A 16,994-nucleotide genomic window follows, 5' to 3' on the forward strand; every position below is an offset into this window, starting at 1 on the left:
ATCCTTCTCTGTACCTTTTCTAATTCCACTGTTTTGAGATGCGGCGACCAGAATTGAACACAATATTCGAGGTGCGGTCACAACATGGAGCAATACAAAGGCATTATAACATCCTCACTTTTGTTTTCCATTCCTTTCCTAATAATTCCTAACATTCTATTTGCTTTCTTAGCCGCAGCAGCACACTGAGCAGAGCATTTCAACGTATCATCAATGACGACACCTAGATCCCTTTCTTGGTCTGTGACTCCTAACATGGAACCTTGCATGATGTAGCTATAATTCGGGTTCCTCTTTCCCACATGCATCACTTTGCACTTGCTCACATTAAACGTCATCTGCCATTTAAACGACCAGTTTCCCAGTCTCGTAAGGTCCTCTTGTAATTTTTCACAATCCTCCCGCGATTTAACAACTTTGAATAACTTTGTGTCATCAGCAAATGTAATTACCTCACTAGTTACTTCCATGTCTAGGTCATTTATAAATATGTTAAAAAGCAGCGGTCCCGGCAGAGAGCCCTGGGGAACCCCACTAACTACCCTTCTCCAATGAGAATACTGACCATTTAACCCTACTCTCTGTTTTCTATCTTTTACCAGTTTTTAATCCACAATAGAACACTACCTCCTATCCCATGACTCTCCAATTTCCTCTGGAGTCTTTCATGAGGTACTTTGTCAAACGCCTTCTGAAAATCCAGATACACGATATCAACCGGCTCACCTTTATCCACATATTTGTTCACCCCTTCAAAGAAATGTAGTAGATTGGTGAGGCAAGATTTCCCTTCACTAAATCCATAATGACTTTGTCTCATTAATCCATGCTTTTGAATATGCTTTGTCATTTTGGTCTTTATAATAGTCTCTACCATTTTGCCCGGCACCGACGTCAGACTCACCGTCTATAATTTCACGGATCTCCTCTGGAACCTTTTTTAAAAATCAGCATTACATTGGCTACCCTACAATCTTCCGGTACCATGCTCGATTTTAAGGATAAATTACATATTACTAACAGTAGTTCTGCAAGTTCATTTTTCAGTTCTATCAGTACTCTAGGATGAATACCATCCAGTCCAAGAGATTTGCTACTCTTCAATTTGTAGAACTGCCCCATTACATCCTCCAGGTTTATAGAGAATTCATTCATTTTCTCCAACTCATCAGCTCCGAATATCATTTCTGGCACCGGTTTCTCACCCAGATCTTCCTCGGTGAAGACCGAAGCAAAGAATTCATTTAATCTCTCCGCTACGGCTTTGTCTTCCCTGATCGCCCCTTTTACTCCTCGGACATCTAGCAGTCCAACCGATTCTTTTGCCAGCTTCCTGCTTTTAATATACCTTAAAAAAATGTTACTATCTGTTTTTGCCTCCAACGCGATCTTTTTTTAAGTCCCTCTTAGCCTTCCTTATCAGCGCTTTGCATTTGACTGGACATTCCTTATGTTGTTTCTTATTATTTTCAGTCAGTTCCTTCTTCCATTTTCTGAAGGATTTTCTTTTAGCTCTAATAGCTTCCTTCACCTCACTTTTTAACCATGCCGGCTGTGGTTTGATCTTCCGTCCTCCTTTTTTAATACGCGGAATATATTTGGCCTGGGCTTCCAGGATGGTGTTTCTGAACAGCATCCATGCCTGATGTAAATTTTTGACTCTCGCAGCCACTGCTGCAAGTTTTATTTTCACCGTTCTTCTCATTTTATCATAGTCTCCTTTTTTTAAAAGTAATCTCTAACGTATTTGATTTCCTATGTATACGTTCTTCAAAGCTAATATCAAATCCGATCATATTATAATCACTGTTATCAAGCGGCCCCAGTACCATTACCTCCCGCACCAGATCATGCGCTCCACTAAGGACTAGATCTAGAATTTTTCCTTCTCTCGTCGGCTCCTGTACCAGCTGCTCCATAAAGCAGTCCTTGATTTCGTCAAGAAATTTTACCTCCCTAGCATGCCCCGATGTTACATTTACCCAGTCAATATTGGGGTAATTGAAATCACCCATTATTATTGTGTTGCCCAGTTTGTTTGCGTCCCTCATTTCCTTTAACATTTCTGTATCCGTCTGTTCATCCTGGCCAGGCGGACGGTAGTACACTCCTATCACTATCCTTTTCCCCTTTACACATGGAATTTCAATCCATAGTGATTCCAAGATGTGTTTTGTTTCCTGCAGAATTTTCAATCTATTTGATTCAAGGCTCTTGTTAATATACAATGCTACCCTCCACTAATCGATCCACCCTATCACTATGATAGGATCATTACTGTTTTATCTTATTTTGAAATGCTTAATGCTTGATTGCAGTATGTTTAATTTATTTTTTTTATGGTATAACATTTTTATTGATGACAAATTAACATAAATACACCAAAATCTGAGTAAACATAACTTCAGCTATCAGAGCATATATAAAAGTACAAAAGAATATAAGTCACCATCAAACTTTTAACATTTTCGCCACCTCCCCCACCATTAACTCAAAACTGCCATTTAGCTACAAAAAAAAAACCCTTAAGAAGGAAATGTATTTAAAATAAAACTACGAGCTCTCGGGGACAAGGTCTGTATGTATGGCTCCCACGTATCCAAAAATTGGCGGCGGCTGCAGGGAGAAAACCTCACCATCCAGCACTCCCACAACAGCAACTCATGAAATGTATTATGCTAGTGCCAGTATTCAGGCCCTGATTCTCCCTTTCCAAGAACACATTATCACCCGCTTTCCTATCAAGCAGGCCTTGCGTATTAAAAGATGGGCTCCCCTTCGACCCAGATGAAATGATTCATATTTATCTAATAATACCCCAAGCGGGGAAAGAGGAACCTGGGTTCTCAAAAGGGTCCTCAAATATTGAAACAGAGACAACCAAAACCTCCGGACCCTCGGGCACTCCCACAGAGTGAAAAAAAGAGCCCAACTGTCTCCCACACTTCGAGCACAAAGGCTCCTCTATTCCACCTATTTTGAAAAGTTGTGCTTTAGTCATATAAGCTCTAAGGAGAACTCAGAACTGACACTCCTGAAGTTCTGCGTTTGTTATCAGTGAAGGAATTCGAGACGTTAACTTATCCAAATCAATAACCAAATTAGGTAACCCAAAGTCTTGTGCCCACCGGACCAGAATTCTAGCCTTATCTTTCCTAGGTCCCATCTTAGTATCTTATACAAACCAGAGATCAAAAGTCTTTCTCCCGGAACTTGCTCGAAAAAATGTCTCAGGTGACGTCCATGTTGCGCTCCAAGTGCCTTCCCTCGTAACATAAGAATGTAATGTTTCAACTGATTATATGCAAAAGTATTATTAAACTCAAAGCCAACCCCCAAGGCCCCTAGGTTCAACATTGTACCCTTAACTGATAAAACATGCTCCAATCTTGTTATTCCCATAGCTGCCCATCTCCAAAAAACCAGACTTTCCTACCCCAGAGCAAAGTTACCCTGAAGAGGAAGCAGATCCGAAGTTTCAGACTCCATACCCCAACATCTAGTCATATCTCTCCAGAGCTCCTTCAACGGCCTCAGCAATATACTGCCTCGAAAATGAGCTGGAACATCCCGTCTCAGAGCATGCAGTAAATAATGAGGGTGACAGGGACTAAAATAATCCCACTCTAACTGTCTAGGAGTGTAATCTTGTCTTTCCAAAAACCAATCACCCAAGTGCCACCACAAACAGGCCTGATTATATCTACGTAGGTTAGGAATACCTATCCCTCCTTCTCCCCATGGTCCCATCAGCAGCTGAATCGCTAACTTCAGTTTCCTGTGCCCCCAAATAAATTTCCACAAATGCTTATATAACATATGCCAATCTTTTTTAAACACCCGTAAGGGGAGCATCTGCAAAACATATAGCCACCTTGGGAACTCAATCATCCGAAATAAATTAATTCTACCGTGTAAGGATAGGGGCAAGGATCTCCACCTATCCAGATGCATTAGGGTGCTCTCCAACAGGCAGGAAATATTAGCCTGATATAACAAGGCAGGCTTCATAGTCAGCTTTACTCCTAGATATAAAAAGGACTTCTGTGCCCACCGAAATGGGAAATCCTCCCCCCAATCCCACTGCAAATGCTCCACCAAAGCTAATGTCTTAGAAAAATTTAGCTTGAACCCAGCAAAATCCCCATATTCCTGAAATAACTCCAGCAATGTCTGCAAGGAACTCCGAGATTGGTGATATGTACCAGCAAGTCATCTGCATAGGCTGAAAGCATGAAAGTGGAATTCCCAATTGGGACTCACACAATCTCCGGGTGCGATCCGATCTCTCGCAAGAGGGGGTCTAACGCTAATACAAACAATAATGGAGACAGTGGGCATCCCTGCCTCGTGCTTCAGTGTATAGTAAATGCTTCAGATTTCTCCTCATTAATCCAAAGAAAAGTTGGAGGATCCGAATACAAAGCCCTCACTGCATCCCAAAAGAAGCCCTCTATGCCCACCTTTTTCATAACTGCAGACAGGGCCAAACCACACGAAAGCCTTCTCCGCTTTGAAACTAATTAACAGTGAGAGCCTCCGAAGCCTCTCTATCACCTCTCATGAAGCCAAAATCTCTCATAGATTCCTAGTTGCAGACCTCCCCTTTATGAATCTCACCTGTGGTGCTGAAATTAGATCCAGGAGCATAGGAGCCGACTCTGTGGGTGCTTGAGCACCCCCAATATTGAGAAAATTCCTTGTATGTGTTCAAGGAGGGGTTATTTCCATTGGGCTTAGCACCCCCAATAATTTTGAAAAGTTGGCTCCTATGTCCGGGAGTACCTGCGAAAGTCTATTGGCCAATATCTTTGAGTATAGTTTTATATCACAATTTAGCAAAGAGATTGGCCTATAGGACCCTGGATCCTCTGGGTCCTTGCCTGGCTTCAAAAGAACAATCATTTGAGGCGTCTTGAAAGTCTCTGTTACTATACGCATTTGCGCCATTGTATTAAACAATCTTAAAAGGGGGGCTTTTATCTGTTCATAAAACATCTTGTAAAATTCCACAGTATATCCATCTGGGCCTGGTGTCTTATGAAGCTTACTCTGTTGCATTGCCAATAACAGACCTCCTTCCACTATAGGTGCGTTCAACAACTCCCTCTGTAAGGAATTTAGCTTTGGCATTGCTACATTTTCCAAATAAAGATCACTATCAACCATCACATCCCTTGGTTCCTGATAGAGAGCCTCGTAAAACTTTCGGAAATGAGTCAAAATATCTATATTCAATCTATACCATCCACCTCCCAGATTTTGCAACTGCACAATATGGTAGACTCCCCTATTTCCTTTCGCCAAGCGTGCCATTAATCTACCAGCCTTATTTCCAAGCTGAAACAATTGGAATTTATAATACAATTGAGATTTGGTCGCCCTTTGGTGAAGCAATTCATTCAGTGCTCCCTGAGAGGCCAAAAGGGCCCTTCTAGAGTCCTCCGTCAAATCCAAGCCATATTATTGTCTCTGTTTCCTAATGATTTTTTTCAATCAAAGAATTTCCCTATCCCTCACCCTCCACTTCCGGGCCCTATAGGAAAAAATAATATTTTTTGCCAGCCTCTATGCCAACCTCAAATGTCATACCCAGCTCCCTGACAGCAGTGTGCAGGTCCCTGGAGCATTTTTAGTGGGTGCTACAGTGCACTTCAGGCAGGCGGACCCAGGTCCATCCCCCCCCCCCTACCTGTTACACTTGAGGTGATAAATGTGAGCCCTACAAAACCCACCACAAACCCACTGTACCCACATCTAGGTGCCCCCCTTCACCCCTTAGGGCTATGGTAGTGTTGTACAGTTGTAGGGACTGGGTTTTTTTTGGGGGGGGGGCTCAGCACACAAGGTAAGGGAGCTATGCACCTGGGAGCAATTTGTGAAGTCCACTGCAGTGACCCTAGGGTGACCGGTTGGTGTCCTGGCATGTCAGGGGGACCAGTGCACTACGAATGCTGTCTCCTCCCACGACCAAAGGGTTTGCATTTGGTCGTTTCTGAGATGGGCGTCCTTGGTTTCCATTATCGCCGAAAACTGGGGACGACCATCTCTAAAGTTGACCTAAATGTTGAGATTTGGGCATCCCCGACCGTATTATCGAAATGAAAGATGGACGCCCATCTTGTTTCGATAATACGGGTTTCCCTGCCCCTTTGCTGGGACGTCCTGAGAGGATGTCCTCAGGAAAACTTGGGCGCCCCGTTCGATTATGCCCCTCCGCATAGCTCAAATAGGAATCTCCACCCTCCCCCCCCTACAAGGGCCCATGCCTCCATCCACAAGAATCCAAATAAGAGCATGGTCCGACACCTCACAAGGCCCTATCTCTGCCAAAGAAATCTTAGAAAAAAGGAAACTAGACACCAAAAGATAGTCTATGCGCGACTGTGACATATGTATACGAGACAAATGTGTATAATCTCTCTGAGTGGGGTGTAGGACCCTCTAAACATCAATCAAATCCAGGGCGGCGCAGAGGAATGGTAAACCCCTGGTGTATTGAGCTAACCCTCCCCCACCCCCTACCCCCAGTAAAAACAGATTTATCCAACAAGGCAAATTGAAATCTCCACCCAAAATAACATTCCCCTTTTGATGTGGAGATAAGAGGTCTATAAGTTTTCTATAAAAAATTCAGTCAAAAGCATTGGGCGCATATACCTTACACAGTATCAGATGTTGACTCTCCAGTTCTACGTCCGCTATCACATATCTGCCATCTGCACTTCGTTTAATTGACTTAATCTGGATTTGCAGCCCTTTGCGAAATAGAATCATAACCCCCGCCTTCCTCTGCACCGCCAGAGCCTCCACTAACTGGCCCACCCAGCCTGTCTGAAATTTAGCATGTTCCACAGATGTCAAATGTGTTTCTTGCAGAAAAGCCACATCAGCTTTATGGCGCTTTAGAACCTGCAATACCTTTGATCTCTTGATTGGTGAGTAGAGGAGTGTGGTAGCCGTGTTAGTCCACTCTTAAGATTATCAATAGAAATCAAACAAAATAAAACATGGAAAAGAAAATAAGATGATACCTTTTTTATTGGACATAACTTAATACATTTCTTGATTAGCTTTCGAAGGTTGCCCTTCTTCGTCAGATCAGAAATAAGCAAATGTGCTAGCTGACAGTGTATATAAGTGAAAACATTCAAGCATTACTATGACAGTCTGACAGGGTGGGAGGATGGGGGTGGGTCGGAGGTATGCATGGGGACATCAAAGCATATCATTGATAATCTAACAGGATGGGTGTGGATAGGTGAGGGGTGGGGTGATCAACAGAGACATACAGCTTTATGGTTTATAATGGGCTAGGAACCTCAGAATGATTGAATATTTTAACACCCAACAGAAAGGACTTAACAAGGACCTGGGGTTCCTAGCCCATTATAAACCATAAAGCTGTATGTCTCTGTTGATCACCCCACCCCTCACCTATCCACACCCATCCTGTTAGAATATCAATGATATGCTTTGATGTCCCCATGCATACCTCCGACCCATTTGTCTTCCACATTGGACAGCCGCTGCTGGAAGGTATTCACATCTGAGCAGACACCCTCCAGCTTGCCATCCAATATTGCCAAAGCATCCGAAATCCCCTGCAATTTCCGATCTACTGTTGCCTCCAGCAGCACTGACACCTCTGCCGCTTTTTCCGCCGCCCATGCAGATCCTATCGTTGCAGCCTCCAAGGGGCCCGCCGCTGCCATCTTGGATTCTCCTTGTCGGCCTCGCGCTCCTTCCTTTTTCTGCGATTTCACCGACATTCAAACTTCCGATACTGTCTCTCTCGCTATCTTGGGTTCCAGACTTTTTCCCTCGCAATATTACCCAAAACGAGGGTTTTTTGCAAAGGTTTTTCCGCTGCTTGTGGGCAGATCTTACGCTAGGGGGTCTGGAGCTCTTTCTTGCGGCTGCCTCATGCTAGCCTAGCATCACGTGACCTACCATGTTTAATTTATTTTATTTTATATACAGTTTCTTATTTTAAACACGTTTTAGTATTTTTGCATGTTTAATTACAAAATGTTCATATTATGTCTCTTATGTTATTTGTTTTGCACTATTTTATAGACCCCTGACACAGGTGCTTATGCCAAAACATGGCCTGTGTTGGGTCTTTTAATAAAGTTCTGCTATCCCTATCCTGGAAGCCCTCGGTGCTTTTTTTTTTTTTTACTGCTGTTTTCTACTGTGTGCTTTGGATTCCCTCTCATCTCATTAAATTAAATAGATGCACCAGAAAGACTAGGGGCAATCACTGGGGGAGGGAGACAGTACATAAACCATATTGCCGTCTTTTTTGAGGGATTTAAAACTAGATTATTCTCAGAGAGCCATGAGGAGACTAATGTGAGACAGTGTTGAAGTGGTAAAAGATCTGAGGTATGGAAGTCAGTATCTTGAAGTAACAAAATGTCATCTGCATAATTCTAGGCAGAGATAGATTCCAGCATCTTGAACAAGTGTGGCACGATGTTAAACAGTAAGGGTGACAGAACTGATTCCTTAGGCACCCCACATGATAAAGGTTGCAGAAAGGAACAATCAGAATGAAACTTGGCCATAAGAGAACAGTCTTTAAGAAATGAAACAAACCAATTCCAGACCTGGTCATTAAGACCAATAGGTTGCAGTCTGGTGAGAAGTAAAGAGCAGTCAACAAAATCAAATGTGGCTGAAAGGTCTAGTGAGACTGCCAAGATGATCTTATCTGAATCAAAAGCCCAGTGCAAAGTGGTTACTATAGTCTTGGTGCTGTGGCCAGCTCAAAAGCCAGACTGTCTGGGGTGTAAAATATTGGTCTGCCCACAGAATTGAGAGAGTTGATGAAAAAAACTTTTTCCAAAATTTTTGAAAGAAAAAGCAAATTAGAAACAGGATGATAGTTCGTAACTGAAAAAGCATTAAGAGATGTTTTTTTTCAGAAAAGGACTCTTCAATATAACACAGACGGTGGTGGGTCAAATTGTCAAATGGAAAATGGAAAATTAAATAAAAATGAATGGCAGGCATGTTGTAAATGAACTGGTACTAATTAAATGTAAACTTCTGTGGTGTCTTTCATGTCTATTTCTTCAGCCGAGTTTACCATCACATTAATCTTCCGCTGCTCATTAACATTTCCATTCTGAGATTATAATGTGTCTCATTGTTTGCAGGAGAAGAATATGTACTCAACAAGTTGTTTAAGGCACAAGAATGTGAAGACACCCCACCGGAATACTCATCCTTTCTGAATCGTTGTTTCATTTGCCGGGTTCGTTGTCTTCTGGACAGCACATCAGGTTTCCTGGTGAGTTAAATCCTACGTAAGCTGAACAGCAGAAGCAGCTTTGATTTCTTTCTTTTCTCTTGTAACGTGTATTATCTGATTTTGTTTCCTTTGGAGGCAGTGTCTCCAAATGGGTTAGCTTTCTGCATAAGCATTCACAGAGGTGACAGCACCTGGGGTAGACCCATCTTAATCTCTAAGGGGTCCTTTTACTAAGCTGTGGGAAAAGGGAGGCCTGCATTAGCGTCAACGTGTGTTTTTGAAACGCGCTGAGGTCCCCTTTTATTGCAGTGGTCAAAACTGCACAGTAGCATGATTTACAATGTCAAAGGCTGCTGAGAATTCAAGCACCACTAGTACTGAGGCAAATCCTCTATCTCTCTTTCTACAGACGTCATCTAACAGTGCTATAACTGTTATCAGTGTATACATACAATACCAGACTGGCAGAGATCAAGCCAGTTTCGCTCCCCTAGCCAATTGCTGGACTGGGTACATACTACCTGTTAAATAATTTTCCTTAAAATGGATCCCACAGTACATTTCTGGCCCATTTTGATCAAGGAAGGTTTTTTTTTGTTTGCTTGTTTTGAGGATGTACCACAGTTTTGCTTTTTGTTTTGTTTTGTTTTAGTGATGGCATTACCATCTGATCTAAAAGGGAAGCATCCACTGTTCTGGTTGCCCATTCTGAAAGTTCTTTACCTGCTAGCCTTAGTTGTTATGGGCAAGATCATGTTGTAGGGTGTCAGTTGCAGGTCAGCTATGATCTTCTTCAGACCTTCTTCTGTTATGATCTGTATTTAGTGATGAACCAATGAACCCTTTTTAGGGAGTTCCAGATCATCTGTTACTCAGTTGTTGTCATCTTCAAGGTCCTGACAAAGATTCTTGGGGTCAATTTTCAAAGGGGCTTATCCAAGTAGAAGTGACGCTTACCCAAATAACTCCTGCTGACTGGTCCAACCCAGATTTTCAGCAGCACATACCTGGATAGTGCCACTGAAAATCCAGGGCAAACAAAAAAAGGGGGTGGGAATGACCAATGCAGTAGGCCAACTGATGTGTTGATAAAGCACAAGTCCTTTATCAACACATCAATTGAATACAAAAGACCACTTGCTTGGAGATGGGCTCAATACAATCCTTGTTTCGGCTTATATGCCTTCATCAGGAGTCCTCATGAACATAATTACAAGCAAAGTACATAAATATAAACATATGAATAAAATAATCAAATATGAACAATAAAAAAGAGAATTGTTTAAGCAGTTACTTAACACAAAAGAAATGATTACATACCAATTTCTCAGCAAACAGTTGAATCGTTGGAAAAGTTTGCATTTTGCAGATGACATGAAGATAGCCAATAGAGTAGATACCTGGAGGAAGTAGAAACCATAAGAAGATATCTCCAAAAATTAGAAGAATGGTCAAAGATGTGGCAGTTAAAATTTAATTCCCAAAACTTCCTATGGGTAAATCTATTTTATGGTTTCTTCATAAATCCAATGCCTTATTATAATAGAAACCTTATTGTACTATTTATATCTTTTACTACACTCTTTTATATATAAATAACAATAAAACTCAGAGTGAACTCATGATGCCTAACAAAGGGTATAACATGTTCATACCATCACAGCACTTTACATAACCAGTCAGTTTTTATTCAGTGTGACCCAATAGATTACTCGCAATTCAATGTCCAGTCACAAACTGGTAACACTTAATCTGGGTCTGGTTGCTCTCAGTGAACTGTTCCAAGTTCTCAAATTCCTTGTTGGGATCACTAAATGTTCAATCACCAGTGAACCATGCAAAGTGCAATAATAAAATTCACCAACGCTAAAAGTCTTGATCCCGGCATGGATCCATGTTTCGCTTACCAAGCATCATCAGGAAAACAAGACTACAAATTACACAATTCCTGACTCATCTTCTGCAAATTACTACTGAAAATGTTATTTATATATAAAAGAGTATAGTAAAGGATATAAATAATATAATAAGGTTTCTATCATAATAAAGCAAGAGTTAAAATGTAATGCCAAGAAGTGGAGACTGATGCACCTGGGGTGCAGAAATCCAAAGGACATGTACCAGATAGGAAGAACGAGATTGATAATAAAACAGTTCAGGAGAGGGAACTTGGGGTGATGGTGTCTGAGGATCTCAAGGAGATGAAACAATGCGACAAGGTGGTGGCCACAGCCAGAAGGATGCTAGGGTGAAATCCTTTAAGTCAGGGGTGAGCAACCTCAGTCCTCAAGGGCCACAATCCAGTCTAGTTTTCAGGATTTCCCCAGTGTATATATGCAAGAGATCTGTTTGCATAGGTACCCGGACAAAATAGCCCCGACAAAAAAGCCCTAAACAAAAAAGCTCTTGACATAACAGCCACTGTCAAAACGGCCTGCCCACAATATAGCCTTAGACAAATTAGCCCCCTGACAAAAAGGCCCGATCAGGCTGCCCAGATTATGGCACTGCATTTTTTTTCTAGGGGGCTATTTTGTCTAGAGGCTATTTTGTGGGAGGGACCGTTTTGACAGGGGCTATTTTGTTAGATGCTGATTTGTCAAGGGCTATTTTGTTACAAGGCTGTTTTGCCAGGACTTTTTTGTCGGGGCTATTTTGTCAGGGCTATTATGTCGGGGTGCCGTTTGCATACAATGGAGGCAGTGCATACAAATAGATCTCAAGCATATTCATTGGAGATATCCTGAAAACCTGACTGGGTTGTGGCCCTCTAGGACCAAGGTTGCTCAGCCCTGCTTTAAGTGCACACCCTATTCCAGTGATTCCCAAACCTGGTCCTGGAGGCACCCCAGCCAGTCAGGTTTTCTGGATACCCACAATAAATATTCATGAGAGAGAAGCACTGCCTCCACTACATACAAATCTCTCTCATGAATATTCATTGTGGATATCCTGAAAACCTGACTGGTTTGAGGTGCCTGCAGGACCAGGTTTGGGAACCACTGTGCCTATTCTGTATCATTGTCTCATTTATACATGTATAGAGAAGAACCAGTGGTACAATGCTGACAGCTTAAAACCGCCATACTGCCATTGCCAGCAGGTTGTAGAAGCAGCCTGTTATGGCTTGGCAGATTTCAGTGAAGCCAGTCATGGTCCACCATATGTTTTGGATTTCAAATTGCTGTTTGTTTGTTTCTTTTATTTTGCTTTGCTAGACAATGCAATTTCAAGGCAAACTGAAGTTCCTGTTTGGCCAAAAGAAGACTTCTTCAGGAGCAGGGCTACCACCACAGATGGCATTATTTTGTGTTGCAATGCCACTTCTTATCCCTTCTGCGGCTGATATTAAAATGAAAAACATGCTTTTGAGGGCAAAGCATAGACCAGGGGTGGCTACTGCAGCAGATGTCAGGTAAATTAGTGCTGGGTTTTTATATATATATATAATTTTTTTTTTTTTTACTGATTCTAAAAAAAAAAATGTTAGATCAATATTCAGCTGCCATAGTCAGCATTTTTTTAAATGCCAGCTGCAGTGGTTAAATCAAACTCAAATATTCAGTGCTTCTATCTGGATGAAGCAGGCTGGACCACCACTAGAGAACAGCAGTGTTTTGGAGGGTATCTACTAATGTGTTATGGGAATAATGCACAATACTTGCCTCAACACATTTTAAAGAGCAAAATCATATTTTAGTTTACTGTAACACGTTAGTGTAAGTCACCGCCAGGCTGCATAATAATAAGGTTGAAATCATGGAAATGCATGCAAAGCACCTCAGACCCAATATTAAAAAAAAAAAAAATACTGTGCTCCTACCTTAGTATGTGTGCCCAATTTTCAGCTGTACTTATGAGCCTAAATTTTTGTTTGAAATTTCTCAATTTAGGGCCCTGTTTACTAAGGTGCATTAGTGTTTTTAGCGCTCCAACATTTAGTGCACACGCTAAACATGTAGGCAGGGGGCTCTCTCTCGCCAGCAAAGTAAAAGAGAATTCAGGAGGGGCCCAAGCCCACATTTTGGGATCCATTTGTTAAAGTAGCCATGGAGAACCGGCTCCCAAAATTCTTAAAAACTTAACAAACGGCTCTCGAGAGCCTGTGAGAGCCTGCTCCAGCACACCATTGCATGTAGGCACGTACATGGTTAACGCGCGTTAAAAATGTTAACGTGCCTATAACGCTGCTTAGTAAACAGGGCCCTTAGGAGCTTGTTATGCTTATATATTTATGCCTGTCAAACAAGTGCAGGAGGATTGTGCCTGAGCAGCACCCAGTCGTAATAGCCCTGACAAAATAGCCCCGACAAAAAAAGCCCTGACAAAACAGCCTTGTAGCAAAATAACCCTTGACATTTCACACCCTAACAAAATACTCCTTGACAAAATGGCCCCTCCCACAAAACTACCCTTAACAAAATAGCCTCTACACAAAATAGCCCCCTTAACAAAACAGCCCCCTAAGAAAAAATAACACACACAAAAATATAATAAACTTCAACTGAAATCTTCACTGATAAAGACTCCTACCAGCATATATAAATAAACAAAATTCTATAGCTACAAACTGGTATTCATGATCTGTTCTGCTATTTACAGAAACTAGTCTTCCATCAACAGAGCGCCAAAAAAAGACAGGGAAAAACTCCCAACCAAAACTCAGGCCTAAGAGGGCCTAAAGAGCGTGAAAACCTAACTAAAACTCTACAGGAAGATAGATATATAGATATCTTTCTCTATATAAAAAGCAACACCAACGTTCTATGAAGCCTCCAGCCGGAAGTGTGAAGGAGGCGAGATATCCGGTTTCCCTATGAGTGTCTGCCCCGCCCTCTCTGTAACACAGTCAGTGAAGGAAAACAGCAGAGCACGAAATCAAATCGCTGGCTCTGTAACAGTGAAGGACTCAGAGGGGGGAGGGGAGAGAGGCCAGAGGGCAGGGACACACACACTCCCACATGCACACAGAAGAAAACATTGCTAGCCCCCGTTTCATTTGCATCAGAAACGGGGCTTTTTTACTAGTAGATATATATTTGTCATCATTTTCATATCTTACCAACCTTATCCTGTTTGGCAAGTGAGAGAGGAGACATGTTAGAAACGTTTAAATACCTCAAGAGCCTTTTTCAAATGAAGGAGAGCTCTGGAATGAGGGGGCATATGACAAAGATAAGAGGGAATAGGCTTAGGAGTAACCTCAGGAAGAATTTCACAGAAAGGGTGGTGGGGGCGTGGAATGGCCTCCCGGTGGAGGTGGTGGAGTCGAGGACTGTTCCAGAATTTAAAAAGGCATGGGATAAGCATGTAGGATCACTTAGGAACAGGAAGAATTAGGGGTTACAGAGGATGGGCAGACTGGATGGGTCATATGGCCTTTATCTGCCGTCATGTTTCTATGTTTCTAAAACAGAAGGTAGGGCTAAATTGTCATTTCTCTCAATGGAGGAGGCTGAATAGCGGACTACTGCAGGGATCTATACTGGGACCTGTGCTATTTAACATATTTCTAAATGATCTGGAAATCGAAACAAGTGAGGTGATTAAATTTGCAGATGACACAAAACTATTCAAGGTTGTTAAAACACATGCTGACTGTGAAAATTTGCAGGAAGACATAGGAAATTGGAAGACTGGGCATCCAAATGGCAGATGAAGTTTAAAGTGGACAAATGCAAAGTGATGCACATTGGGAAGAATAATCTGAATCATAGTTACTTGATGCTAGGGTCCACCTTGAGAGTCAGCACTCATGAAAAAGATCTAAGTGTCGCTATAGACAATATGCTGAAATCTTCTGCCCAGTGTGCAGCAGCATCCAAAAAACTTGGAATTATTAGGAAAGGGATGGTAAATAAGACCAAGAATACTATAACGCCTCTATATTTCTCCCAGGGGTGTAGCCAGACTTCGGCAGGAGGGGGGTCCAGGGCCCGAGGTGAGGGGGCACATTTTAGCTCCCCCCCAGCGCCGCCGACCCCCCCCCCCCCCCCGCCGCCGCCACCACCACCACCAACTTTGATGACCCCTGCCGATGACCCTCTTGACCTGTTTCTGTGAGTCTGACGTCCTGCACGTACAATTGGTCTGAACTAAGGTTATTCTTATGTGTACCCCAAAAAAGTATCCCCAACTGACAAAAATACTACTTTCCCACAACTACCCCCACCACCCCTCAAACTGACCCACATGCCGGGAACTATATTACTTGCAGCTGCCCATCATTCCATAAACTGTCCCAACCCCCAAAACTACCCACTGGAACTGCCCACACTGTACAAACTGCCCCACCCCAAACTACCTCCACAACTAGCCCTAGCCCCAAAACTTACCCCTGTACCTACTCCCTGAAAACTCCCCCACCGCAAAAAAATTCTTCTCAGCCCCAGCACCCTGCAAAATGACCATCACGAACAAAAATTCAAACCTTGCCTACATTTTTAAAAACTACATCTTGCAACTGCCCTACCATCCTGCAAGCTGGTCCTGCTCCCAAAATCACCCCCCCCCCCCTCCGGCAACTGCATCATCACCACCCCTCAATTCCCCCCCCCCCCCCAAATAACTATCCTTCTGCAAACTTCCCCACCACCCCGAGCTATCCCACACAAAACATGTGCCGAACATACAACAGGGATTCACACACACACACACACACTCAGAATGTTTTCCCCACTTGCTTAATGCATGGAATACATCTGGTCTGCTCTGATCTTCTAGGAAACTATTTTTAAACAACATTCGTGCCTGATGTAAACTCTTTTTTTTCAGTTCTCCTTTTATTTTGTTTTTTCAAATCATTTCGCTCATGATATCATAGTCTCATTTTTGAAAGTTGAGTCCTAAAGCAGTAGCTATCCTTGTTGTCCTCCCTCCAGTCAAATTTGATCAGATTGTGAATACTCTTGTCAAGTGGCACCAGTACTTGCTATCACCGCTCTTGTTGGTTCCTGAACTAGCTGCTGCATAAAGCATTTGTGCATATAGGGGCCCTTTTACTAAGCAGCAGGAAGCCCAACGTGGGCTTACCGAATGCAACTCTGGAGCTACTGCCAGCGGTAGTTCCAGCCCCAGTGTGCACCATTTCCTGTACTAGGGAAAATAGCTGCCTATTTTCTAGCACAGTAGTTACCCAGTGGTAATTAGGCAGTGCCGCGCACTACACGTTTACCACCAGGTTAGTGCGGGAGCCCTTACAGCCACTTTAATGGGTGGTGGTAAGTGCCCCCTCCCACATGGCCATTGTAATAAGAGCAATCTTACCGCATGGCCATGTCTTTTTTCATCCTTCATCCGCTGCAGTAATCAAGGCCTCAGCACGCAGCAAAAACAGCCTCCGCTGCTAGCACAGGGCCCTTTTTACTGCAGCTTAGTAAAAGGGCCCATAATGATGAAGCTGATGGTATATTGCATGGTTAGAGCCAGGGATTCGGGCCATAAAAATTTTTCTAAGTCATGAATGTGGGTCAGTCAAGCCAGGAAGATTAATCAGTGTAAAATTTATTGATGCTTCTTTTTGTTTTATAGAGCAAAACCTTTTTCAGACCTGTGTGAAGCAGAGATGCATGGTAGGACCAGTCACCATGGTGTTTCTTTCTCTGATATGTTACACTGCGCAGAAAGCCAGATAAAGTGTATGTACACATTTGCTTTCTAGTACTATAAAGACACCTCCAAATCTGAGAAACTCCAGTCCTTAAGAGAAAGATCTGGTTTCAGGATATTCCGA

At 42.6% G+C, this 16,994-nt stretch overlaps 1 protein-coding gene across 1 annotated transcript in view; it reads left to right on the forward strand.

The window, feature by feature from the left end:
• Positions 1 to 16,994, forward strand: part of AHRR (aryl-hydrocarbon receptor repressor) — a 392,606-nt gene that overhangs the window by 359,477 nt on the left and 16,135 nt on the right. Inside the window, exons 7-9 of the mRNA XM_030190015.1 lie at positions 9,168 to 9,301; positions 12,481 to 12,677; positions 16,793 to 16,899. Coding sequence (XP_030045875.1) covers positions 9,168 to 9,301; positions 12,481 to 12,677; positions 16,793 to 16,899 — 438 coding nt within the window. The remainder of the gene's footprint in view (positions 1 to 9,167; positions 9,302 to 12,480; positions 12,678 to 16,792; positions 16,900 to 16,994) is intronic.

Source organism: Microcaecilia unicolor, chromosome 1 (assembly GCF_901765095.1).
Source record: "Microcaecilia unicolor chromosome 1, aMicUni1.1, whole genome shotgun sequence".
NCBI lineage: Eukaryota > Metazoa > Chordata > Amphibia > Gymnophiona > Siphonopidae > Microcaecilia > Microcaecilia unicolor.